General features: G+C 39.3%; 1 protein-coding gene across 2 annotated transcripts in view; it reads left to right on the forward strand.

Annotated features, from left to right (window-relative positions):
- Nucleotides 1-358: 358 nt before the first annotated feature.
- Nucleotides 359-27,205, forward strand: part of ARHGAP42 (Rho GTPase activating protein 42) — a 158,979-nt gene continuing 132,132 nt past the window's right edge. For both annotated transcript variants that reach the window (XM_026706881.2, XM_087937062.1), the window contains exon 1: nucleotides 359-2,866. In XM_026706881.2, the coding sequence (XP_026562666.2) occupies nucleotides 2,713-2,866 (154 nt within the window). In that variant the 5' untranslated portion in view covers nucleotides 359-2,712. The remainder of the gene's footprint in view (nucleotides 2,867-27,205) is intronic.

The raw sequence follows: 27,205 nt of genomic DNA on the forward strand, positions 1-27,205 counted from the left end.
ACTCTGCTAAACAAATAAGTCCCTCAACCCTGTTCAACTATTTACCAAGTCTGCACTACTATTACTATTAATCTTCTCATCACTCCTTCTCACCCATCCCTCCCACTTGTGACTGTGTGACTGTAACTTTGTCGCTTGTATCTTTATGATTTATATGGACTGTTTCCTAGTATGATTTGATTGCTTATTGTACCCTATGACTATTATTAAGTGTTGTACCTTATGATTCTTGACTCTTGATGAATGTATCTTTTATGTATACTGAGAGCATTTGCACCAATACAAATTCCTTATGTGTCCAATCACACTTGGCCAATAAAAGTTTTTTTTCTTTCTTTCTTTCTTTTTCTTTCTTTCTTTCTTTCCTTTCTTTCTTTTTCTTTTCCTTTCTACCGTGTTTCTCCAACAATACGTTGCTTCTTTCCTTGATTAGTTTCCATCCATTGCTTCTTGTCCTACCCTCAGGTGCTTTGGAGAATAGCTTGACTCCCTTTCTTCTTTGTGGCAGCCCCTGAGATATTAGAACACTGCTATCATGTCACCCCTAGTCCTTCTTTTCATTAAATTACCCAATTGAATTACCCAATTCCAGCAATTATCATTCATTGGTTATTGTTACAGTAAAAATTATCAGTAGCATTATTGCATTGTTGGTCTTTAAAACTTAAAAGTACTTTATTTGAAAAGTAATAGTAATGCCAATAAACATACAGATTGTTTTCTCAGAAAAAAAAGGTATTCTTAGGTAGATTAACCATACCTAAAGTACAAATCTGGATGACCACTAGATGTCAGAAAAGGGTTAAGGGTTTTGCTTTGTTAAGGCTTTGCTACCATTTAACAGCTGTGTGAATTTATGTAAACCAGATGTGATAGTTTAATCTTGGCAAGACTCAGATTCTTTAATAAATTGATTTGAGAATGTAAGATTATGAGACAGAGAATCACTATTCAAGGAAAGTTTTATTGATTCCATTCATTCCATTTGATTTATTCATTTATATAATTTCTACTTAAATTTCATATCAGTCAGTGATTCTGGGTGCCTTACAGCTCTGTGATCTAACCCTGATCTAAGCAAAATTATATGGTAGAATATTCAGGAGAATATTCACTTATATATAACAGTTCAATAGGTCAAGCATTCAACCGATAAAGCTTTTCATAAATTATTAGATGTGTGTGTAGGCAAAATTTTCCAAGGTTATTTATACCTCCTGGACACCTTTGAGCCCAAGCTATGAATCAGCAAGATTTGGTTCAACTCAGTCTAGGCATAATTATAATCACACTGCCCTACCTACTGTGGTTGTTGCACAAAGATAGTGAAGATAAACTGCTTTGCTTTTAGCCCTTAAAAATCAAGAGTATTTCTTATTCTGTATTTTACTAGAATTCTGAAAAACCCTGTCTTGAATAGTTGATGAATTCTGTAAACTTCTTATATTTTCCAGCTTTAGATGCTGCTCAGGATCTATTCAAGTTGGTTGGCTAATGCATTTAAATACGTAAATATATAGATTTAAATAAAGTGGCTTCTAAATTATTAAACTTATTTTCTTGCAGAACTCCTCCCCATTTTTAAAAATGATGGGGGGACTTCAAAAGAGCTTTTTGCCTTGTTTGCTTTTAGGGGAGGAATCAAAACTTTAAGACAATCAATCAGTTGATTTAAGACAGGGGTGTGCAATTAATTTGACCAAGGGGTCCCAGGAGAAACCCCGGGACTGTTGCAGGGGATGGAACTAGAGGTTATACTTAATTCTGCCCAATATTAATTTTATTGCTTTATACAAAGCAGTAAATTACATGGTTTTGGTCAGCTCCTTACTGGTAAAGAATGCACATGTGCCTCATTTACATTTGATTTCTACTCTCAGATCTCATGTGGCCCAAGGGGCCAGAAAATGCCCATGTCTGCTTTTTTTTTTTAAAAAAAATGCTGGATTATTATCATTATTAAATCTCCACGGTAGAAGAAGGAAGGGAAAATTCCTACTCAAAGCAAGTTTACCACGTTCCACATCGATCCTGAGCTGAGGAGAAAAATAAAAGGAACCAACTCTACTTGCTAGAAATGTTTTTATTGTATTCTCTCTCTCTCTCTCTCTTTTTATTGCTGGAGGATGACCTCACTTTAAAACCAACCTGCTTCTGACGTGGTAAGGAGACTTTTAACAAGGAAGGTGGGCAGGCGAAACGGGCAAAAAAAAAAAAGTTCGCGCTTCTCCGGGCGAACTTTGTGAGAGAGGAGGTGGGTGGTCCCTCCGCAACCTCTCTTAAAAGGAGGGGCGGAGGGCGTGGAAAAAAGAAAAGAAAAGAAAGAAAACCGGGTGGGGGGCTTACGGCTGACTCTACTGATTGGGCCGGAGGCGGGATTTGCCTTCTCCCAGCGCAGCTGCTCGCGTTTGCGGGCAAAAGAGCCGCCCGGGCCGGCCCAGGAAAGGAAAAAAAAAAAAAGGAGCGAGCTCCGCTGGAGCGGGGAAGAGTTCGCTGCCATCGGCCGGAAGGCGTCTCGGAGCTAGCGATGTCCTGCCGGCCGGAGCATGTAAGCAGCTGACAGCGTCTTACGGAGTCAGGAGAAGACCCCCGAGACGGGCGGAAGATCCGGCCCTTTTTTCTGCCTTGCCTGGCTGCCTGCTTTCCTCGCCCCTGCCTCTCTCCCGCCCCCCCGTTTCGCTCCTTCCTCTGCCCGGGGAGCTCTGCAGAGCCATGGGGCTGCCCACGCTGGAGTTCAGCGATTCCTACTTGGACAGTCCGGATTTCAGGGAGAGGCTGAAATGTCACGAAGTGGAGCTGGAGAGGACCAACAAGTTCATTAAGGAGCTGATCAAGGACGGCAGCCTCCTCATCGGGGCGCTCCAGAGTGAGTCGAGGGCAGGGCAGGGCGAGGCTGGAGAGCTGGGGTGTGGGGGGGGGTGGAGATCGCTGGAGTTTGCGGCGCGGCGGAGGGGGAAAAAAGGCCGCTCTTTTGTTTCAATGGATAGCAAAAAAATTAAATTAAATTAAAAAATAAAACCCCACCGGGGGCGTGGAGTGGGCTTCGCATTCCATTCCACGCGCGCGCGGGGCTGGGGGTTGGGGTGGGTGGGTGTTGGCCGCGCGCGCATTTTGCGGGGTGCGCAACATGCCGACCCTCCGTGAGGAGACTGGAGCGTCTCCCGCCCGCGAAAAGGTTGACCGTGAACGTTCACTGCTTTCCGTCCAAATTGCTTCTTCCCTCGCCCCGACTTGTGAGATCCTATAGCCCTGCGCGGTTTCCCCTTTTGTAGACATGTGGGAAGACCAGCGCCCCTCCGATGCAGGTAGTCCTCGACTTACAACGGTTCGTTTCGTGACCGAAGTTAAAAGGGCACTGGGGTTAAAAAAAAAGTGACCCGGGACCGTGTTTTTCCAGGCTTAGAACACTGCCGGGTGATCTCAGATGAGGAACATCGTTTTTTTTTTGTTTTTTGAATGGTCTTTTCTGGTTATTTTGCACGAGTTGAATTGAATTCTACTGTATAGTGCAATATTAACGCAATATCAGGGGTTTTCAATTCAATGTATAGAATGTGAAGGATGTGTGTTTGTGTTTATTTTCAGTCATAATGTACACAAGATGGTATTTAATTTCATTGTACAAGGTGCAATGACACTAAACTAAACGAGTATTGAAATACGATTTCAAAGGAAGTACAGTCACTGATGAAAGAATAGGAGGGAGAAAAAAATCCTGTGTCAAAATCAAGTCATTTATTATAACCATCAGGTCAGAAAACAGCAAGATAAAATGTGTTTGTGTGTGTGTGTGTGTGTTTATTTGGATGTGTCTACCAGTCTACCAAAAATGCAGGTAGTCCTTGACTTATAACAGTTCATTTAGTGACCATACAAAGTTACAGCTGCACTGGAAAAAGTGATTTATCGCTGCTTTTCTCACTTAACCACCATTGCAGTATCTCCCCCCCCCCCTCGTCACAAGATCAAAATTAAGATGCTGGCGACTGGCTCGTATTTATAACAGTGACAGAGTCCCTGGGGTCATGTGATCCCCTTTTGCGACTTTCTGACAAGCGACATCAATGGGGGAGCCAGATTCATTTAAGAACCGTGTTGCTAAGTGAACAACTGCAGTGATTCCCTTTGCAAACAGTGGCAAGAAATTTTGCTCATAAAATGGAGCAAAACTCAATTAACATCCATCTCGCTTAGCAACAGAAATTTTAGGCTGAATGGTGGTCATAAGTCGAAGACTAACTGTACAGCTGCTTTCCCTGGTAGGTGTTTACAATCTTTTAAGAAACTGTCTGTGGCTTTACTTAGAAGCTGAAACACGTGGTAGGTGGTGTGTTCGGTTTATTTTATTTTTTTCCACCTATGGGGTAGGTTCAAAGAGATACAATCTGTGGATTAGTAGCTTTGATGCCTGAACATTTGTGGGCGTATCACTAAATGGCAGAGGAGAGACAACTAAAGAAAAGTTTCCAAGATACGTAGTAAAGTACAAAGGGAATACCTTTTTCACAAGGTTTGCAAACAATGGAACTCAAAATTTGCATTGCTTAGCAAGACACAGTTGTAAAGTGAATTTTGCCTCATTGTACGACTTTACTTGCCACAATTGATGAGTGAACCATTGCAGTTGTTAGATTAGTAACACGGTTGTAAAGTCAAATCTGGACTCCATATAGACTCTGCTTGTCGGAAGGCCACAAAAAGTAATGCTGCAATGGTCATAAATAGGAGTCAACTTCCAAGCGTCCGAATTTTGATCATGTGACTGTGGGGTGCTGCAGAGGCTGTAAGTGTGAAAAGCAATCATAAGTCCCTTTTTTGAGTGACGTCGTAAATTCAAACAATCACTAAATGAAAGTTTGTAAGTCAAGGACTAACTGTACAAGAAATATTTTGGCACTTTCAATGTTGGTGTGTTGCAACTCCTGCTATCCTGAATGGTACGGCCACCAAATAATTTCTGAGGTTAACTGAGTACAGTAACATTTTTGTAAGGCTCCAGGTTCCCTTCCCCAAGGGCATCCTGTAAAAGCAGCCAGAAATTAAGACTGCTAAATGATGCTTCAGTTCTCCATTTTACCTGGAAGTAAGCGTTGGCAGCAAGTTCAGCTGCCAACAGAGCGTGTAGATGCTTTGTGGACCTGTGCTCTCTATATGCAACAAATATATGTTTAGAAATACATAATTATGCTAGGGAAGCAGACCTGGCTGTCTTCCCAGGATATTTATCTCATTTAGGGACTTTTTTTTTTAATGCTACCCACTCCTTTAAACAGTTTTGGGTGGCTTACATAAATGCAATAACAATGATCATAAAAGCTAAAGCAAAGCCCAAGCCAATGATAAAACATTTAAAATGAAAACAGTAAGCATGTTTCGAGGGAAATACATATAGATTTGGTCTCTTCCTTTTTTTTTTAATAAGTTTTATTTCAGTTTTCCACAATTTAAAAACATCTTTTTTTGGTGAACAACATGATTCCAGGTTTTCACATTTCCATACAAATATGACTTTGATTACATCTTTCATATTTAATGTCCTATCTTACCATTTCTTTACATTACTTTTCTATGATTTTTCTCAAATACTTTCTTCAAGCTTATTTTATAAATTTTCAATTCATTTCTTAACCTATTTCTTTTAACTTTAAATAATTCTCATATCTTCATATTCATTGTACTTTGTACTTTTATCTGTCAGGTTTGCGATTTCATCGCAAATTCTTAATTCATCATTTCAACAGTTTCATCTCAATTCAAACATTTCAAAAAAGTTTCCCCCACAGTTACTAATTAAAGATTTGGTCTCTTCCTAAGTTATATAGAAGTTGGCCTGTTTCGTTCGGTAAGATGGCACCAGGAGAGTTAACATTTTAATATCAGACACATCTGTGACAAGGTCTGAAAAATTGATTCCCTAAAACTCACAAAAAGGTGAGGCTGTGGATTTTTGCAAAATTATGATTAGGCCTAAACTGTGTATTTTACAAATGATTTTTGTGTATGCAGGTACTTCTCGACTTACAACCTTTTGTTTAATGACCATTCAAAGTTACAATGGCACTGAAAAAAGTGACTTATGACCAGTTCTCACACTTACAACCGCTGGCAGCTTCCCCACAGTCATACGATGAAACTTCAGGTGGCTTGGAACCAGTAATATATTTATGATGATTACAGCATCCCAGCATTCTGAGATAGTCATTTACAATCGTCCTAGGGAGCTTTTCACAAGCAAAGTCAGTGGGGGAGGGGAAAAGATTCACTGAACAACTGCATGATTCACTTAACTGCAGTGATTTGCTTAGCAACTGTGGCAAAAGGTCATGAAATGGGACATGACTCATTTAAAGACTGCCTTACTTAGCAATGGAAATTCTGGGCTCAAAGGATTACCTATATGCACATGTATTAGAAAATGTCCATTGAATACTGTGTGTTGTTATGATGGGTATAGGCACCACAATAAACTGTCCGGTAATTCACATAATAGGTTATGTGCCATCAAGTTGGTGTCAACTCTTCTGAAAGAATCTGTTCGCAATGTGATCCTTCAGATCTCTCAGTGATGCGACCTTGTAATTCTGAACATCTATGTTGGTGTTGGTTGTCCTCTTCTGTTTCCTTCCATCTTTCCCAGTATTATATTCTGATAAAGAGTGTGTGAACCTGCAAGTTAGAAAGATAATTAGAGCTTGGTTATATGTGCCTCAAGTTAGAACTTTTGAGTTGATATGTTCAGTTGATAATTATCTAGCTGAGGGTTTTTTTTTCACCTTGTAATGCTGTTGAAAATCTTTTTTTCCAGACTAATGTTTTCATAGAGAAGATATTTCCCAGTAAAACTGGGAAAATGTCTATGGAGATTCTCATTCATCCAGGTCATGGTTGTCCCAAAGGTGCTTCTTCAAGAGACAACTGGACTTTCTTACTTTTCTGAACTTTTCACTTCTCATCCAAGAAGCTTTTTCAGCTCAGAGCTGAAGAAGCTTCTTGGATGAGAAGTGAAACGTCTTCAAAGAAAAACCAGAAAGTCCAATTGCTTCTTGAAAAAGCATTTTGGAATAAACCTGGGAGCGTTTTCTTTAAAACAGCTATCGGCTATTTTAGGATTAATTCTTCTTTTAGACAACAGTAGACTAGTTAAACTCCCCTCTCTGGTTGATATCTCCCTTCCACAATACTATTTACATTTCCTTTTAGCCTGTGCAATAAACGTAGTGAGGTTTTTAACTTCTTGTATGGTTTGTTTGACCCTTATCTAAAATACGCCCAGGAGACAGAAACACTTAGTAGGAAAAGAAAAAAACCTTGTTTTTCTTGTAGTCTGTTGTGAAGGGTAGGGGGACAAGAGCTTCATTTTGTTGTATAGACCTTATGGTCAACAAATGTTCTGTCAGCAGGCTAAAATAAGTAACTCTGTCTCCCCCATATACACAGTTAATAATGATTCACATATTTAAATTTGTGTGGAGCTCACAAATAATCTATGAACAAATGTTTGTGTTGTAAAACCTAGAATGACCACTAGCTGGCAGTAAAGAAATCCATAAAACTAAATTTTTGCTGCCATCTAATGTTTACCCAAATTTTGTAGTCTAAATTTGGTATGCTGGTTGAATTATCTGGTCCTCATTTGTCATCTGGTGCTGTCTAGAAGAACAGAAGTTGGTTGCCAAAAGTATTAAGGCTGTGTCATGTTTTAATTCAGTTTAGTGAAACTTCATAGAGAATTGGCATGTTGCGTGAGTTATGTTAAGATAATGTTAAAACTTGGACCATTGAATTAGTTTAATTCTCATGCATAGGGTCCATATTGACAGAGTATGCTTTGCCCAATGAAGTGCCCTCACTGGTGAGTCTAGAATAAAATAATCACATTAACAATCAAAATCACCCTTATGGAAGTAAAGTCCATACCCATTTTCTCTGGACTCTCCTTGGTCCTATACAGTATTTGTGATGCCATTTCTTCTTCACTGTAGCCAACATTTAAAAGGTTGCTATGCTATGCTGCTAAACTTAGATCTGATTGTGTGTTGAGAGACTAGGGTTGTTGTTGTTTTAGTGGTTGTTAGTTGCAAAGTCATGTCTGACCCATCACATCCCCATGGATAATGTTCCTCCAGGCCTTCCTGTCCTCTACCATCTTCTGGAGTTTTTTTTAGATGGTTGATTTATGTGTTCTTATGATAGGAATTGGAATTTCTAAATAGTTGGAATTAATTAAAACCTGGGTAAAATGAGTCTTCATTCATTTACATTTTAGGTTTGTTAAGCTCTTTGGACTCAGTTTTAAGAAAGTGCTTTGATACATGGAGGATTGCAATTCTTTAATGCAGCTATGGGTTTGCAGTTTTTCCTGGATTCATATACAAGCACTGCACATTTCTAGGAAATTTAAACTCTGTTAGTTCAAAGGATCAGGTAGCCTTGCTTGGGTGTCCCAGACACACAGCTTTCATCTATTTAAATCTTTGCATTGAAACTATAAAACCAGGTGCTATAATAAGTTTTTTCATCACTTTTGGGCTTTCTTCTAATTGCAACATCTGTCAATTTGATATCTCTGTTTATAGGTATCTGTCATCAAAACAGTGCTTCAAAAAAGGTAATATTTGGGATAACTACTGAGGTTATATTTTAATTTATTAGTTTGGTTGTGAAATTGCTGATACGTCCCCTGAAATTGTAGGACCTTAGAGAAATACTGTATACCAATGTCCCGTTTTTTTTAAAAAAAATCTGGTTACAATAAAAAAACATGATTCCTTGTAGTTGTTTATTGTTACTTGTTAATATCAAAATTTACGATTGCAATGAATGGTCCATAATTCCATCATTAGTATTAATATCACATTTTGAAGAATATCATGAGAGGCATTTTAAGAAATAATCCTTAAAATCTTTTCTTAATTTGGTTTACTGGCTTTGATTTCTTTACAGCTTCTGATATAACGACATAAAACAAAATAGTATGGCTTTATCAGACCTAAAAATATTTCAGAATGTTTCGGGGGTGGGGGTGGGTGGGTTACTTTTGTCTGCTACAGCAAAGCCATCAAAGAACCTTAAGACAGTTTGAGAAATATTATTTTTATTATGGATATAAACTTTCATGACTTAGTCTATTCCACTATACAACCGATGGAACAGCCTATTATTCTATAAACATGTGAGAATGAATTTTTATTTTAGGGTGTCATAAATTTGATACCCCGGAAAATCTGGAAAACATAGCCACTTATGTTTGAAGTAGACTTGACAATGTGCAGTATATATATATAAAACAAGGGAACATTCTACCTTGTACTAAGCTAATGTTAAATATTATAAACCATTTATCCCCTGAGCAAGACTTCTGCTAAAAACTATTATCTTAATCTCACTTCTAATCTAAGCAGCTTTAAGCGATGTAAAATTACACATGATTTCTCTACTTTATCTTTGCAATCTGTAGAAGAAGGTTAGTTCAAAAACCGGTCATAAAGCGAGATTTGTGACAAAACAAGAGGTTGCAATCTGTGTTTCCTTGCCTATATATATGTTTTCCAATCTCTTAAATATGCTTAAGAGATTTAGAATGCCCTGTGGATTTACCCAGCTCCCTGCTCCTTCCTTTCCCAGGCTAAAATTTAGGCTCTCCTTCTCAGTGTTGATTGTGATGTAGTTTGCTTGCACCAAATATAGTGATGGATTCCACTGTGTTTAAACTTTAGTTCACATCTGAACACTAACACTTGCTACAGTTAAAAATACTCTGAAATCTAAGCTTAGAAAAAGCACATATTTCTCACGGTTCTGCAGCATTTGTTTACTTTGATGGGCCTTTGCTTGAAAGGAAGAGGGGGTGGAAATGGTTTCTTCTCCAGGCCTGAGAAATTTCACTGAATTTCAGTGGAAACTACCTTCTGGAGGGTTTTTGGCTGTATCTCTGGTTTCTGTGTGGTAGACAGAATCCTTTCAAGTTCACATTGCGTGAACCACACTCTCTTCTTGTATGTTTAATGCATTGTTTTCTTTTGCTGGTCAGCTTTGCACCCGTAATTTTGAAGTTTTTCAAAGTCAATGTGCCAGTTGAGCTCCAGCTAAAAAAAACTTGCAGAGTTGATGGCTGGAGACTTTGTAATTTGGAAATATTGATTTACAGGGAGTCCTCAGTGTATGACCACAATTGGGACTGGAACTTGCACCACTAAGGGAGATGATTAAGTGAGTTGTGCCCAATTTTTTGCAACGGTGATTAAGGAGATCACCATGGTCATTAAGTGAATCGTGCTGTCATTAAGCAAATCTGGCTTCCTCCATTGATTTTGCTTGTTGGAAATGCCTGGGAAGCTTGCAAAGATCAATCATGGGATCCTGGGATCCTGCAATTCTTGTAAAAATGATTGCAAAGTTCTTGAATTGTAATCAAGTGACTTCAGAGATACTGCAATAGTCATATATGTGAGGTCATATTTAAATCATGTTTTTCAGCACCATTGTAATTATGAGTGAATGCTTGCTACCACTGTATCACCTTCTCTGGAATAATGTTATGTGCACTGAGTTTTTAATTTGCACACTTTTCTCCTCTATTTGCCTCTACCCTAAGTAACCTCAAGTAATCTTTATTCTATGCAGAAACATTGCAAGGGTATATGGTGTGTTGCGTTTATACTTCCCCTTTTTGCTTTAGGGAATTAAATCGGGCAAAAGGTTTTCTTAAAATATTGCACCTCCATCAAGAATAAGGCACTTGAAAGTAAATAATTTAAACTGTGCAGAAAGTTACTCAGAACTCAAGTGCCATTTGGAAAAATGATAGAGTCTTGTATTTTTCCAAGCTTCATAGCTCTTTCAGGATTTCAGAGTAGTAAACTTTTTCCAGTAGGTAGCTTTCCCCTTCAGCAAATATTTGATCAAATGTAATGTAAATAGAGTACTTTCTTTTAATAAAGTCTAGCATTCTAGAACTTGAACATATTTGGATGTTTGAAGGTAGTACCCTCAAAGTTAACAAAATGCTCTTTTCTTTCACTGCAGCAATTTTTTTCTTAATTTGTTCATCTGTTTGGAGGACTGAAGTATGCCAGAGTTACCTCCTTCCCTTAAAGATAACAGCAAGAAAAGTCCTATTGTGATTTCACTAACATTATACATTCACAAATTGCCTGATAGCACTGCAGCTATGAAAAATAGTAATCATGTGCCTTTTGGGACTCTGAACATAGTCAGGCCAAACGTGTGCTTGGAAACCCACTCATAGGTTTTGTCTACGTTTGAACAGTACCATAGTTGCTTGTGATTCTTTTTTTGATGAAAGACCTTCTCAACTTACAGGTTTACTTTGCAAGAGTAACTTAGAAAGCTGTCAGGTTTGTTAAGCAATCCTGTGCAAAGTTAGATGGTTCATATGGGGTAGCTTCTAGGTCCATTTTCTGCTCTTCAGAAAATCAGAGCCAACTCCCTTAAAAAAACGCCGCTTGATCAATGAGTAGAACGGCTTGCCTCCAGAAGTTGTGCGTGCTCTATCACTGGATGGAGGTTTTAAAGAAGAGATTGGGCAGCAGCCTTTTGTCTGAAATAACATAGAGTATCCTCAGGGATGGGATCTGACCAGTGTAACTACCAGTTTGGTGATTTTACATTTTGCGTGCGCCTGTTTATAACGTCATCAGCTTGCTGCCTGGACAGCTGAGCAGCGCTGCGCGCAGGTGCACAGTGTTTGAAAAAGCCCCTTTTTTCCTGCTTTTTCAACCGCAGCTGTGCCGCGCAAAGCAGCTGTGGTTGAAAAAGCAGGAAATAAAGGTCAGGTAAGAGCCCTGGTGGGCCAAAACAGCAGCAGACATAGAACCGGTTCTGTGTCTGCTGCTCTTCAGAGCTACCAGTTCTACAGAGGTAGGGGATTGGACTAGAACAGTGATGGCTAACCTTTTCAGCTTGGTGTGTCGAAAATCGGGAAAAAGTGTAGCCTTCCTCGGGTTGTGTGTCACTTCAAGAAATATCAATAATTTGGTTTATGACGGACTGGGCTGGGGTGATCACACAGGGCTGTGAAACTCGTCTCCCTGGTCTCAGGGCTGCAGGTGCAGGATGTGGGGATCGGAAGGCCACCTTACAGGGCTGTGAACCTCATGGATCTCCTTTCCTCCTGTAGCGTTCCTGAGGTAATGAAACGGACAAGCCTCAGTTTATGGCGGTTAAAACTGGTTCTCTGCTGCAAAGATCTTGCGGCAGCGGTGACATCACGCCTCCACACAACAAGCAGGGAGCAGGGATTGGAGCAGAACACAGGCAGCCTCTAAATGTGCAGGTTTTCCCCACACCAACAGGCATGTCAGTCAAAGTGCCTCGGCGTGTCACGAGTGACACGTGTGTCATAGGTTAGCCATCACTGGACTAGAAGGTCCCTCCCAACTCTGTTATTCCGTATTTCTATAGTACAAAGCATAATCAGTGTGGGAAAGGGATAGGACAAGTTGCATGGAATAAATGGAAAGTGAAAGAATGCCTACATTCATAATCTGCCTCTTAGTTTTCATCCTGTATAGTGTGCTCTTAGAATGGAACTGTTGAACTTGTGCTTGATGTACAAAAATAATGACATGCAGCTCTTCCAAGTCGTATTTCTTATCAGCCTCTAGAATATTTTGGTCAGTGGTGATGAATAACAGGAATTGCAAGCAAAGCAGTGTCTAATAGACCAGTTTTCTCACTCTGAGATAGAAAGAAGTCCCATTGAGGATTCTTGATTACAGCCTACAACATTGCCCTATTTTACTAGATGCTCACTCAGGATGAGTAAGACGTATTGCTTCAGTTCAGAAGAAAATAGTTTCATGAATTTTGTTTTTTTGTTAAAGTGGAAAAAATGAGTCTGTGTTATCTTCTTGGGTTTTATAGGCTGGAAATTGTTGTCTCCAACTGACAGTTTCTTTTCGCTGTTCAAAATGATTTCTTGCTTCATCTGTTCTTTGTTCCTTGAGTTTATTTTTGATTGCTTAAACCAAGGACAAAAACTTATTATTATTATTATTTTGGGAAGATATTCTGTTTTCTTTCTTTGTCGAAGGACAGCCTGCTGAGGCTGATAGTAGAATAAAGACTTTTAAGCTTACAAAATGGTTGTGTAGTTTTGTAAAAGCTGTTTCCCAATAATCTCGTGAAAGTTCTTACCAGTTGGAGGTCAAGAATTGGTTTAGTTATTTTGATTTGTTTATCTCACATTTTCTATCACTTATGACCGGATAGGAAATGTCTGAAAATTATGGGAATTATATTGTAAACATATAAAGGATGAGAAGCTGCCTATTTCTGTCTAAGAGTCAAACAAGCAAATGATCAGATTTACAGCACAGCCATGTTTAAGTCTACAAAGAAAAATCAATGTTTTTATTTGGACATAACCAGAGGTGATATTCAGAAGGTTCTGACCAGTTCTGAAAAACCTGTAGTGGAAATTTTGAGTAGTTCAGAGAACCGGTGGTAACCTTCCCCCAGGAGTAGGGAGGAAATGGAGATTTTATAGTATCCTTCCCCTGGAATGGGGTGAGAATGGAGATTTTACAGTGTCCTTTCCCTGCCATGTCCACCAAGCCACACTCACCAAGATCCGCCAGGCCCATCAAGCCACTCCCACAGAACCGGTAGTAAAAAAATTTTTTTAAAATCCCACCACTGGACATAACGTTCAACTTTTGTAAACTATTGTTACTAAAAAAAATGGTCTAAAACCATATACATTTAAATCAAGGATATTCTGTAATTTAAAATATATAAACCATAGAGATGTTGAGAAAACCTCTCATAAAATACCAGCAGTAATCTGTTACCAAGAACAGTAAATATAGAGGTATTCTCAGATGGGCTGCTGAGGGTTCGCAGGGGTTCAGGAGAGTCCCTAGCTAAGATTCTGTGCAGTTCGGAGAACCTCGAAATCCCTTTTCCACCCCACCCCTCCCAGGTAAGTGCAATGGAGGCTCGGGGAGAGCAAAAAATGGGCCTCCTGGAAGTTTGGGAAGGCCAGAAATGGGCCTGTTTCTGGCTTCTAGAGAACCTCCGGAGCCCGGAGAGGCCGTTTTCACCCTCTCGGAGGCACGAGGAAAGCCTCTGGAGCCCGGGAAGGGCAAAAAACCCCTCCCACCGCCGTGGTGCAGGAGGCCGACTAGGCGACACCCACCAGCAACCAGACTGAGAACCTATTACTAAAATTTTTGAAGCCCACCCCTGGGTATTCTTGAAGTCACCAGAAGTCAAGTTCAATTTAAAAAGTTTTTATTTCTCTCCTTAAAAAAAAAAAAAAAAAAGGGCAGCCTTCGACTTACAACAGTTTAATGATCGTTCAAAGTTACATTGGCACTGAAAAATGTTACTTATGACCGTTTTTCACACTTATGACCATTGCAGCATCCCCAGGGTCACTTGATCAAAATTCAAATGCTTGGCAACTGATTCATATTTATGACCATTGCAATGTCTTGGGGTCATGTGATCACCTTTTGTGACCTTCTGATAAGGAAAGTCAATGGGGAAGCCAGATTCACTTAAAAACCGTGTTATTGACTTCATAACTTCAGTCATTCACTTAACAACGATGGCATATTGTTAAGGGGCAAAACTCACTTAACAAATATTTCACTTAGTAACCGAAATTTTGGGCTCAATTGTGGTCATATATTGAGGACTATCTATATATGGTACTACCAATTAACTGTACTAACAATGGTATTGGCTATATTTCTAATTGATATATGACTTGTATAGCAAAATTATTGCTATACAAGTCATATATCAATGTACAATAAAGCAATGTAAAAATACTTTGTGTTGTCTTAGGAAGAAACAGAGGGAAAAAATCCCCATTACATTCTATGAGATCCACTCTTAAATTAATGAATGTATTTATTTGAATAAAATTTTGAGAATGACTAGGCCTTAGAGAAGTGTCACCATTATTTACATGTATTCACAATTGTTTCACTGTCTGCACAAAATGATATATATATATATACCAGATTCTTTCATAGGAGGAGGAGATGAAAAAATTAATGAACAGATGTCCAACTGTTTTTCAGTCTCTACTGCCAGTGGAACCAGCTTCAGGGTCCAGAAATTTACAAATCAGAAAAAAAGAACTTAATATTGTATCTGACTCATATTTTGTCATTCTGGCATCTTCAAATTCTGGCTTATTAAGGAAGCAACATGCCAGAAGTTTAAGTTCTATTTTTCTCTCTGATGAATTCCTAGAAGGACTATATGTACCAGGATATGAAAAAGGAGACTTTTCTTAGCGAAATAATGAAGGTTATGTCTATATTCCTCTCTGACCCATTGTAAACAATGCTTTAATATTTCCTTTATTCAGGAAGAGTAGGATTCTATTTAATATATATAGCTACTGATCTTTGATAAACTTAAACTCTGGAAAACATCATGGTGGCCTCCAGATGTTTTAGATGACAATTCCCACAGTGCCTTGTCATTGGTTACGCAGGCTGAGGCTGATAGAAGCTGAGAACTAAAACATCTGGAGGGCATCAAGTTGCCTGTTGTAGGAGAAGCTAAATGACCTCATTGGAATGGGTGAGTAGACATGAACAGGGTTATGAAATTGTCTACTTTCTTCTTTTGTCAATTCGTAGATCACTAGGTTGTGTGCCAATGAAGTTTCACAGGCTGTTTATGTATTATGCAGCTATTCTCTTAAAATTTCAGAGCGATTAAAAAATAAGTTTTCAATATTCTGTAGTTCTTCGGTGTTGAAGGTTTTTTTAAAAACGCCTTTGGGGCTTTTTGAGGAAATCTGAGTATAAAGTTGAAATGTTCTTCTTTTGTGGAATGTATGCATTTGCTCATGCTTATCCTGATTTTATAGGATCCTCAATAATAAGGAGCGATTTTATTTAAATTATTTTTATTCCTCTTAAATGCATTCTTGCCTTCTAGTTCAGCTCAGAACTTCTACCTTTTAAACATTTTTTTAAAACTCCGCTCAAAAGTATCTTTAGAAGTTTCCATTTGTTTAGCTTGTCTGTCTGTGTGTTTCATAAGTCACTGTCCGATCTAATGTATCTGCTTTTTATTCTACATCTGGAGGTCTGAATGACGGCTGAAAGTGTTTCACTTTCAACATGAGGTTACTGTCTGTCACTTCCTGTTTATATTTCTTGGAACCTTTATGGTGATTAATATGAGGCATGGCATGTCTGTTTTGTCAATTTAAAAATTTAGTAGGTGTCTGTTTCTGAGAGGTAATATTACACGTCACTTTTTTCCTTCACTCCCTTTCCAAAATAATGCCCTAGTAGTACTCTAGTTGAAATAGTGTTTAAAAAACAGCTACGCTACGCAATGCAGGGATAATTTTATACTTATGAGCATAATCTAATAATCTAATAAATAAATCACAATCTTGGAGCAAGCAATTTTGTTTTCTGATTATAGAGTGGCTTTTTCCAAGGCCAAGTTTTACATGCAGATGCTTGCTCTGTCTGTAGGAAGGGCTAATTGTTAAGCATATGATGCATACCTAATTTAATGCAGCACACAGTTTGATGGATTTACACAGCTTCCCTAAGCATGTACCCACTAAAATGTCGCTGTAGGAAAACATGGAACAAACACTCTGCCTGTGTTAAAATGCCCACATCCTCTCATTTGAATAATCCAGCCCAATTAGTTGTTCCAAGTCTGTAATAAAAGCCCTTCGTGAACTAATTAGAGAAGAAGGCTGTAATTTTACAGAGTCTAGCCAACCTGAACACATCATCGCGGCAATATCATTTGCATCATTTATATTTGGGGGATGATATATTATGCAAATGACAGCAATTGATGCAAGAGACGTACATTTTTGTGTAATGACTTCATGGATATAAATTGCAATGGGATTTGTTTGTTGCATGGAAAGTGTGTTGCTTTAAGGACCAGAAAAATCGAGGTTGGTGATACCTGTTTTGCTCTCTGAATGCAGGGTCTGAATAACGCTAACCCTACATGGATTTCCCCCAATGGGGTTTTCCAATATATTTTACCATGAAATGTAGAATAAGGCAGGGTTATTCTAAAGTCAGGGCCCTCCTAAGTATACATATGTGCTCCCAATCTGTCGGTAACCTAACCCTAACCCTTTTGTGGATTTTCACCAAATGGGATTTTCCCATGTCATTTACCACAAAACATAGATTCAGCATTTCAAAAAGTCAGAGCCCTCCTAAGCATACCCTTGTGCTCTGAATCCATTGGCAATGTCTGTTTTGATCTCCGAATTCATGGTGACCAAATTCTAACCCTAAGTGGATTTTCACCCAATGGGATTCTCCCATGTATTTTTCCATGAAACATAGATAAGCCAGGCTCAAAAAGTCAGAACTGTCCTAAACATATCCATCCACTCCGAATCTATTGGCGATGTTTGTTTTGCTCTCCAAATTCATGGTGCCCTTTACCTAAAAACATAGATAAAGGACGCTCAAAATTCCAGCACCGTACTAAGGATATTTCGAAGCCATTTGTCCTCCAAATTCATGGTGCCCTAACCCTAAGTGGATTTTCACCCAATGGAATTTCCCCATGTTTTCCCCCAGGAAATATAGATGAGCCAGGCTCGAAAAGTTAGTGTCCCCAGCATACCCAGGTTGAAGTGGCTGTGTTAAGGTAGCCATGTTCCCATTCCACCTAGAAAAGGCAGAAAAAAAATACCCATTTGATCTTAACCAAGTTGTTTTTCTTTTTTTTCTTTTACCTAGCTGAAATGGAAAATGAATGTCTAAAATTTCATTGTTGATTGGTGGAAAGACTTCATCTTTTATTTCTGGGTGCTGTTTCTTATTAAGTAACTTTTAAAAGTGTCGGGGTAGCCCTTTAAATTCTGTTTGTATATTAGGTGTTTTCACAATTATGTAGGAACAGTCCAATGTTCATTCAAGTAAGGAAGCAGCAGGAGAACATGGTGATGATCTTATTGCGTTGTCTCGCCTGTGTTTAATACTTCGTTTTTGTGGTTTATCCTGGTTTATCCTGTACATTGTTTTGATTAGATTCTCTGTGTTTGTTGTTCTGGCCTGTTTTTATGGACTTCTGTTAAGCAGCCACAAAAATCTCCATCAAATAATAAATATTGGCATTGTAATCTTCTGCATAGGGTTTTGTTGTTACAGATTGACATGACGAAACTGTGATTATTAAACCAAGAATGAATATTATTCCTATGTGCTCCCTCTTCAATTCATGTTTGCATTTTGATTCTGTATTTCCAGGTTTCTTTACACCACAGTCCTGCAAGTCATGTAAACTAAGAAACTTGTTTAATCTTGCTTGAAATCAATAAGCAATAAAATGTAAGCAGATTTCTCATTTCAGATGAAAAAAAAATAGATCTCATGCTGGATAAATGTGTTTCGTGATCACACAATTGCCTATTCCCTCCCCCATTCCTAATGTTCATTGGTTGCTTGCACTTTATATTTTTAAGAATTTGCTGTATCCATGTATGTATGTATGTATGTATGTATGTATATGTGTGTATGTATGTGTGTGTATGTATGTGTGTGTGTGTGTGTGTGTGTGTGTATGTGTGTATATATATATATATATATATATATATATATATATATATATATATATATATATATATGTGTGTGTGTGTGTATGTATGTATATTCATAGACATTTAGAAAAGTGGGTATAATGACATGGTATGTTTCAAGAACTGGGCAAAGAGGTGAAAAGTTGGATCCTTTTGTTTTGTAGCCACCAGCTCAAGAGCAGTATTAGAACTGCTTCTATTCATTCAGTGATAGTTATGAATATTCTTCTGACTGATGAATAATTTTGGAAACTGCAGAAAAGAGAATAAGGAACTTCAGGATAGAGAAAAGGTAGTTCATGGGGTTATCTGCTGTCCAAACGTAAAAAACTTTTTTTTAAAAAAAAGTCATTAGGTGTGTGCAAATTCCTGGGCGTGCCAAAATTTGTTTGGATCCCAGCCTATAAGCTAAAGAATAACTTTTTAAACTCAGAAAACTCCCATGATTTTCCTGTTACACCTGAGCTTAGCCCATTGGGGAACAATCATGAATACAAAGTATAACAAAAAAGTTTGTGGTATGTTTTACAAACTAACACATAGAGTTAGTTGGAAGAGACCTTGGAGGTCATCTAGTCCAACCCCCTGCTTGAGCAGGAGAGTACTCCAAATATTAGCCTCTATTTAGGATCAAACTCACAGCCTCCTGATTGTGAGCCTGTGAGGCTCCACCTCTAGGCCACCAGATCTGCCACGCACCATGCCTCAGTTTGTCATTCTCCTTTGTAAAAACAGGGGTGTGTGTGTGTGTATATGCATATTTGTATACAAGGAGTCCTCAACTTACGACCACAATTGAGCCCAAAATTTCTGTTGCTAAGTGTTCTGACCCAGCTCCCCAAACACGACAAAACTTCTGAAGTTAAATCAAGGATTCCTTTATTAGGAGCGCCAGCAGCCCCAGCAAATGTTTCTCTCTCACTGCAGGCTAACAAGTCTGTCGCCTCCTCCTCCTCCTCCTCCTCCTTCCTCCTCTGATTCGGCCCAGATCTGGTCCATGGGGTACTTAGATCTGGCCTGAGGGGCTGCCCTGAAAACAGCGAAGGACTGGTCCGCAGTGCTTCTGCCAGCAAAAACGGAGTTTGGGAGGGCTGCGTGTGGCCCCCCTCCAAGCTCCGTTTTTGCTGGCGGAGGGTTGCAGGAGGCCCTTGCAGCCGAAACGGAGTTTGGGGGCCCATTTTCACTGTAGAGCACTTGGGCCACCACAGGCACCCCTGGCCTGAGTGACATTGAGCTGGCCACGTCCCCCCCGCCCCCCAAGGTCAAACACAACCCTGGTGTGGCCCTCAATGAAATTGAGTTAGACATCCCTGTACTAGATGATTAAAATCTTTTCCTAGTTTGTGTGTTCTTGGTCAGAGGGACAAAAACACTTCTACTTTTTCTCTTCCATAGAAAGGGTAAAGCCAAATAATTTGGCTCTTCTTTTTTTTTTTTTACTTCCTTTTGAATTTTGGCGTGTTTCTCAAAAGGAACAAGTAAGGGGCAAAGCCATGCCTTCAAATCTATGCATTGTTCAAATCAATTGCTGTTAAATTTAGAAGTAACAATTTTTCATATGCAATTACTTTTTTTAAAAGTGGTTGGATGTTGGTAGGGAAGAAGTATGAAATACTGCATGTAGGGTCATTATCCAGTTCCTAGCACTGAGCGTCCTAGTTATAAAGAGGTGATGTGAGTTTAATTAGGGTCAATCCATGCTTCTTTTTTTGTCACCGCTATTTTATTATGAGAAGAACCATCAGACCTTCTCTCTCCCTCCCTCTAACCCAGTTACATATTTTGGCTCGTTCCACTGCTTGCAAGTTGGCACATGGCAGAGATACAGAATATGTGAAAGACCACTCATTATAGTAGACAGTAGATCTACTGTTCATGGAGGCTAATCAGCCTGTAAATTTGTTGGACAGAAGATTAGATCATGTAGCTTTTCTTTTTCTGCTGGTCAGGTTCATCTTCTTTTCTGCATTTGCTTGTATCTGAGTTTTCTTTTTCCTCCCTCCACTGCCAGGCCCTGGTTTTATTATGCAAAGCATCTGCTTAATAAGTTCTTTAGAAAATTGGCCAAAAAGAGACACAAGTGCAGACAGACATCTCTTAGTGGAAAAGAAAATGTTGAGTTCAAGACAAGCTTCGCTTAAGCTTTTCCTAAGAAAAAGACATGGATGGAGCGCAAAGAAAACCATGTTCTATGAAATTATTTTTCTAAATAAGCAAGCAGAACATAAGATCGGTTGTAAGTAGTTGGTGGATTGCAGTGTTCACCTTTTGGCAGGATCTAGCAATCTATCCTTGTCTTGGCAGTTTCTAGAATTCATTCTTCGCTTCTGGCATCTTGACATACAACATCAGAATCTGTATTTAGCTGTCATGAGCAATAGATACAGATAGGATATAGCAGTGATGGCGAACCTTTTCGGCACTGAGTGGCCAAACTGGAATGCGCATGCATGCGCGTAAATGTATGCGTTCCGGAGCGCCGGAAACCCAAACACCAGCTGGCCGGTGCATGCATGCCTGTTTTGGGGGCTGTTTTCAGGCCATTTTTCAAACTTTTCAGGTTGTTTTTTGGGCTGTTTTTTGAAAAACGGCTTGGAAAAAGCCCAAAAATGGCTTGGAAATGGCCCAGAAACAGCCTGAAAATAGCCAGAAAAATGGCCTGGTTTTTGGCTGTTTTTCAGGTTGTTTTCTGGCACCCATGAAGACCAGCTTGCTGGCGCCAGAAACCAGAACAGCAGCTGGCGATGGCGTGCATGCCTAGAGAGAGGGTTTTACATGCCATCTCTGGCACACATGCCATAAGTTCGCCATCATGGGGATCTAGCATCTAAGAAAGGAAGTCAGTCCAAAAGCCATGATGGTGCAGTGGTTAGAATGCAGTATTGTAGTCTAATTCTGCTGACTGCTAGCAATTGGATTCTTACTGGCTCAAGGTTGACTCAGCCTTCCATCCTTCTGAAGTAAAATGAGGAGCCAAATTGTTGGGGGCAAAATGCTGACTCTGTAAACTGCTTAGAAAAGGCTGTAAAAGCACTGTGAAGTGCTATTGCTAATTTTATAAGAAATCCTAGTATTTGACGAAGAATACTAGTAATCCTTGAGTTATAGCCGCACTTGGGACAAGAATTTCTGGTACTAAGCAATGTGGTTGTTAAGTGAATCATGCCTAATGTTACCACCTTTCTGCCACAGTTGTTAAGCAAATCACTGTGCAGTTGTAATCCAGCATCTTTTTTTGACTTTGTTTGTTGAAAGCTGGCTGAGAAGGCCACAAATGGTGATCACGTGATCCTAAGATCCTGCAGACATCCCAAACACATGCAAGTTGCCAAGCACCCGAGTTTTGATCATGTGACTATGGGAATGCTATGACGGTCGTGAGGACTGGCTGTCAATCTTTTTTTTTCAGGTAGTTATAACTTTGAATGGTCACTAAAGGAATGGTTACAAGCCGAGGACTAACTGTAATAGTCAACTGTGATTTTTTTGCTAAGTAGCATCACTTAGGAACTCCTGATTCACTATTTTAATGCGTGGCTTTCAGTAAATAATGACTAGAACCAGAAAATCAGGTGCAACACTAAATAAATAAATAAATAAATGAGGGAAGGAGAAAGAATGAGAGAGAAAGGAAGGAAGGGAAGGAAGGAAGGAAGGAAGGAAGGAAGGAAGGAAGGAAAGAAAGAAAGAAAGAAAGAAAGAAAGAAAGAAAGAAAGAAAGAAAGAAAGAAAGAAAGAAAGAAAGAAAGAAAGAAAGAAAGATGATAACCACTCCCAAATAAAATTACTTTCAGTGTTTTAAAACTGGGATGCCTAGATGATAGGAAAATATTGAAGATATTGAAAAAGCTCAAGAGTGAGGCTTTTTGGCGGCATACAAAAAAATTCAGGGATACTTTAACCTGTCTGAAAATGGTATTTCATAGGCGCCATGTGCCAGAATTATAAAATCCCACTTTGCAATGATTCCCAGCCTTACTTCATTTAGTGAGGCCTCTAAAGTCTTAATCTTGAGGCAGCCAATGTTCCTTAGCTTATTAGTTCTGTGTTGTGCCACTTTGTCAAGAGTCAAGATGGCTTCTTCCCTTTCCTCCCCCCACAACAACACCCCTGTGAGGTAGGCTGAGGTTGAAACAAAATGGCTGGCCTAAAGTCATTCAATAAACTTTTCTAATGAGTTGCATTTGGACTGCACTGGTTCCAGTCTAACATCTTAAACTTCATCTTGCATTACTGTAGGCCAAATGATTTAGAACAAAAGCCTATCAAGTTTTTTAAAGCCGGGGTGTCATATCATAACCATAATCAGTATTTTGCCTGTAGAAGATGTAGTTGTCCAGTGCCATTCATTGAGAGGAAAGTGTTTGGGGCCCATTTTCTCTCTCTCTTTCCCTGGTTTTATAGCAGGTACATTAATTCTCTTGTATTCCATTCTTACCTTGCTTAATTTTTTGCTGAAACTTATGAGGCTTGGAGGAGTTAGATCTTAATATTCTGCTTTCCAGTGAACTTATTTGAAGAAAGTTTGCAAACCCAATGAAATCCAGAATGAAGACAGGGCATTAAAACTTTAGTAAGTTGGTAGAGGTGGGTACTATCGAATGTGAGTTCCTAAAGACACCAATGCTCTGTCAGTGATCAGATGGACAAACTATGTGCAAAAACACTGAAGAATTTCTGGCACTCACACAAATCAGTCATTAACAGGCACAGAGATAAACAACATGTACATACCATTCAAAACAAACAATCGAAAAGTTAAAACACCACCCCTTTGTGAGCAATCCAAATCCAGACGGAGATTAACACCAAGATTAATACTAGACCAACAATCAAGCAATAAACAATACCCCAATCAAGGAACTACCAACTCAGACAAATAGTCAAACATTAAACAACAGTCTAATCAAGGAACCACCAAAAGCATTCCCAGCAATACTGACAGGGCCAAGCCACATTATACAAACAAAGACCAAACCCCACTTCCGGTCTAGCATGTTACTTGGTTTGATAATGAAACATTGTAAGAAAACAACCAAGTTGAGAGAGTCTCAGGAACTCCAAAGTAATAAAAGTCGGATAAAAATATAATAAATAACATTACTTGACATTCTTCAAGATCAGCCTCTCATGTTCCATCGGTGTAACTGAGCCTAACTATTAACTATCTCTGCCATTTGCGTCACAAGTTAAGTCGAGAAAAATAATTTTCAATCTTTTGACTCGCAAGGGAGGATTTTAATGTCTTTTTTCTTTCTTTTCCAGATTCACTATCTGTTTTTAAGATTCTTTTCGTTGTTTTAATTTTGCAAACTTTATTCAGAAGGCTCATCAGGACTTTTTCTCAGTTGGAGAATTAGTCATGAAGCTCCCTTAACTCCCCTAATCCTGATCCCTGTGCAGTAACATGAAGCTACTATATGCTTAATTTTGGGTTCACATGTGGATTGGAGCAGAGCCCAACAAGCTTGACTAGGGCCAATGATGAATGGATAGGGAACCATAAAACATGCCTTGCATTTTGCAATATTTATAGATTGCGGAGCAGACATGCAGGGGTTGATGTAAAAAGGATTTCCTGAAGGCATTAAGCTTTCGAAAACCACAACCACTTTAAAGGAAGGGCAAAGTTATTTTGGAATGCCTATTTTTCAGTATTTTCATTGGTTGCTATGTTGATTAGCAAATGGGAACTAGGATTTCGACAGCCAGGGTATCATTTCTGTTTATAAACCTTCCATACACCCTATGATTCCAAGTTGGTGTAACTAACTTGGTGTCTGTGGGTTGAGGTTTTGTAAGAAGAGGTATTATCTCTGATGCAATCTTGCTTCCATCCAATTGCTGGTTTCAAGGTTTGGGTTTTGGGGAAGAGTTGTACACAGCAGAATAGATTCAGCATGGGCTGAACGAGCATATATTTAAAAATCATGCAGTAATCAGCATTTTAAAAAGCTCGATTTGGCGATGAATTTTAAGCAGCATGAAAGTATAATGTTGGTTATGGTTTCCTCTGTCCAGTTGTATCCAACTCTAGGAGATGGTGCTCATCTCCTAGAGGTTGGTCGAGGGAGCCAACATTGTCAACATTGAGGAGGCTTCCATGGTCACGTGCCCAGCATGACTATATGCTGAGGTGCACGGGACACTGTTGCCTTCCCACCAAAGTGGTACCTATTTATCTACTCGCATTTGCATGCTTTCAAACTGGAAGTCCCAAACGGTTTTTGTTTTTTTTTCCCCACGAGGCAACTGGACTTTCTGGTTTCTGGATTGAAAACATTTCGCTTCTCATCCAAGAAGCTGCTTCAGCTCTGACTGGATGGTGGGGAATAGAAGGATTTATGCTCCGTGCATACAGTTGGACATTTGCGTTCTTTTAGCGGGTCGTTAAAGTCATCTGGAGGTTTATCAGGGTCACCTGAGTAGTGCAAATGGGTGTGGAGCTTTCTTGGAACGATTGAAAGGACTGTGTTGTAGATGGGAGATGGTTGATGTCGTATTCCTCCCGCTCTGTTTGAGACTGGAAGGTGAGACTGTTTCAAACTGGAAGGTGGACAGGAGCTGGAGCAAATAATGGGAACTCATCCAATCGCACAGTGCTCAGGTCTTGAACCTGTACTGCAAGCTGACAAGCTCAGCATATTTAACTGCTGATGCATCACATCACGCCTCTCATTAAAGTGAAGCAGTCATCATTAGCAAAAGTGATCAAATAGGGAAAGGCACCTCAGATATTAGGACCGTGCAAAGCTTTTGAAAGGACTGCTTTGCAACAGGCAGGAGCACAAATAAAGCACCTCTGTCTGGTTCTTTAAAACCATGCTGTTTTTTTTCCAGCGCTCATATGGTTTAAACCAGAGGTCTCTAACCTTGGCAACTTTAAGACTTGTGGACTTCAACTTCCAGAATTCCTCAGACTTCAATTCTGGAAGTTGAAGTCCACAAGTCTTAAAGTTGCCAAGGTTGGAGATCCCTGGTTTAAAAGCTATCCCCAGCTGTTCTTTTCCTTTTCCTTTTCCTTTTCCCTTTTCCTTTTCTTTTCTTTTCTTTTCTTTTCTCTCTCTCTCTCTCCCTGCCCTCCCTCCCTCCCTCCCTCCCTCCCTCTCATAATTTCTTTAAAAAATCAGTTGGAATAGAACAGTCTACACAAAAACAAGGCTGCTTTAATGATTCACAAAGAATTGTTCCACATACTGCAAACTCTTCTGAAAGTTTTGCCTAGCCCTACCAATTGATACACATTCTTGATGTATCCTCAACTAACAACAGTTCGTTTAGTGACAGTTCAAAGTTACAATGGCACTGAAAAAAAAGGTGACTGATGACCGTTTTTCACACTCCATCACTGTTGCAGCATCCCCATGGTCATGTGATTAAAATTCAGACGCTTGGCAACGGACTTGTATTTATTGGAGCGTCCTGAAGTCTTGTGATTTCCATTTTGTGACCTTCTGAGAAGCAAAATCAATGGGGAAGCCAGATTCACTTTAACAACCGTGCTACTAACTTAACAGCTGCAGCGATTCACTTAACCACTGTGGCAAGAAAGGTCATAAAATAGGACAAAACTCACTTAGCAAATGTCTCACTTAGCAATGGAAATTTTAGGGCTCAACTGTGATTGCAAGTCAAGGACTACCTGTAGTGTATTCCTGATGGAGGATAAACTCAGTGTCTGGAATACATTACCTAACTCTGTGGTTTCTTCTCCAAACCCCCAAAACTTTAACCTTAGACTGCCTACTGTTGACCTCACCCCTTTCCTAAGAGGTCTGTAGGGGGGCGTGCATAAGCGCACCAACGTGCCTACCTGTCCTATCGTTTCTTTATATTCGTATCCATTTCATGTATTCGTAACCATGTTTATACTTATATCTGTTATCTAATACTTGCTTGACAAATAAATAAATAAAATAAAATAAACTCAGGATTCCACCTTACATGAAGTGGAGTGGGATCCTGTTAAACCATTTTCTCATCTGCCTGTGACCTTGTTATGGGACCAAACAGGATTGTTGTTGTTTTTCTTTTCATCCCAAATTAACTCTGGGTGGCCTTGAGAAGCAGGACTTATTAGTGGTGGCAGAGGAGGAACAAGTGCGAGTCCTTCAGGAAAACCTACTGTTTAACTGACTTGATTTTTAATTTGAAGAATCCTTCACAGGCCTCTAAGAGAAAACACACTTCTTTCTGGATCGCAGTTGGAAAGAATGAGGTTCAGCTTTTGCGGCCAAAACAAACTGAACACTTGGTTGTCAATTTTCAGATGTTTCGGTGCAAAATAAAAATGATCTATTTCTTCAGTGCATGTTTTTGACCATTTAAAACAAGAAAAGGTATCCGCTAATTTTGTCCAACATTCACTCAATGCCTTTCTTTTAATGGAAAACACACCTTTACAAAAAAAAAACCCAAAACAAGATAGTACAGTAGCTCGATACATCAATAAGCCTGCCAGATGAACTTCTGTTTTTAATCATCATAATTCAGTTCACAGCTAGTTTCTCAGGATTCTAAAGGCAGAGCCACAGAGAGCAAAAGTTTGGGATGAATTTATAGGTGTTTCTGCTTAATTCTAAAGGTGAACGTGAAGGTCTCATGGTATGTGTGTGTGTGTGTGGGAGTGTAAGA

The sequence above is a fragment of the Pseudonaja textilis genome, chromosome 7, assembly GCF_049901715.1.
Source record: "Pseudonaja textilis isolate UNSWEBS1 chromosome 7, rPseTex1.2, whole genome shotgun sequence".
NCBI lineage: Eukaryota > Metazoa > Chordata > Lepidosauria > Squamata > Elapidae > Pseudonaja > Pseudonaja textilis.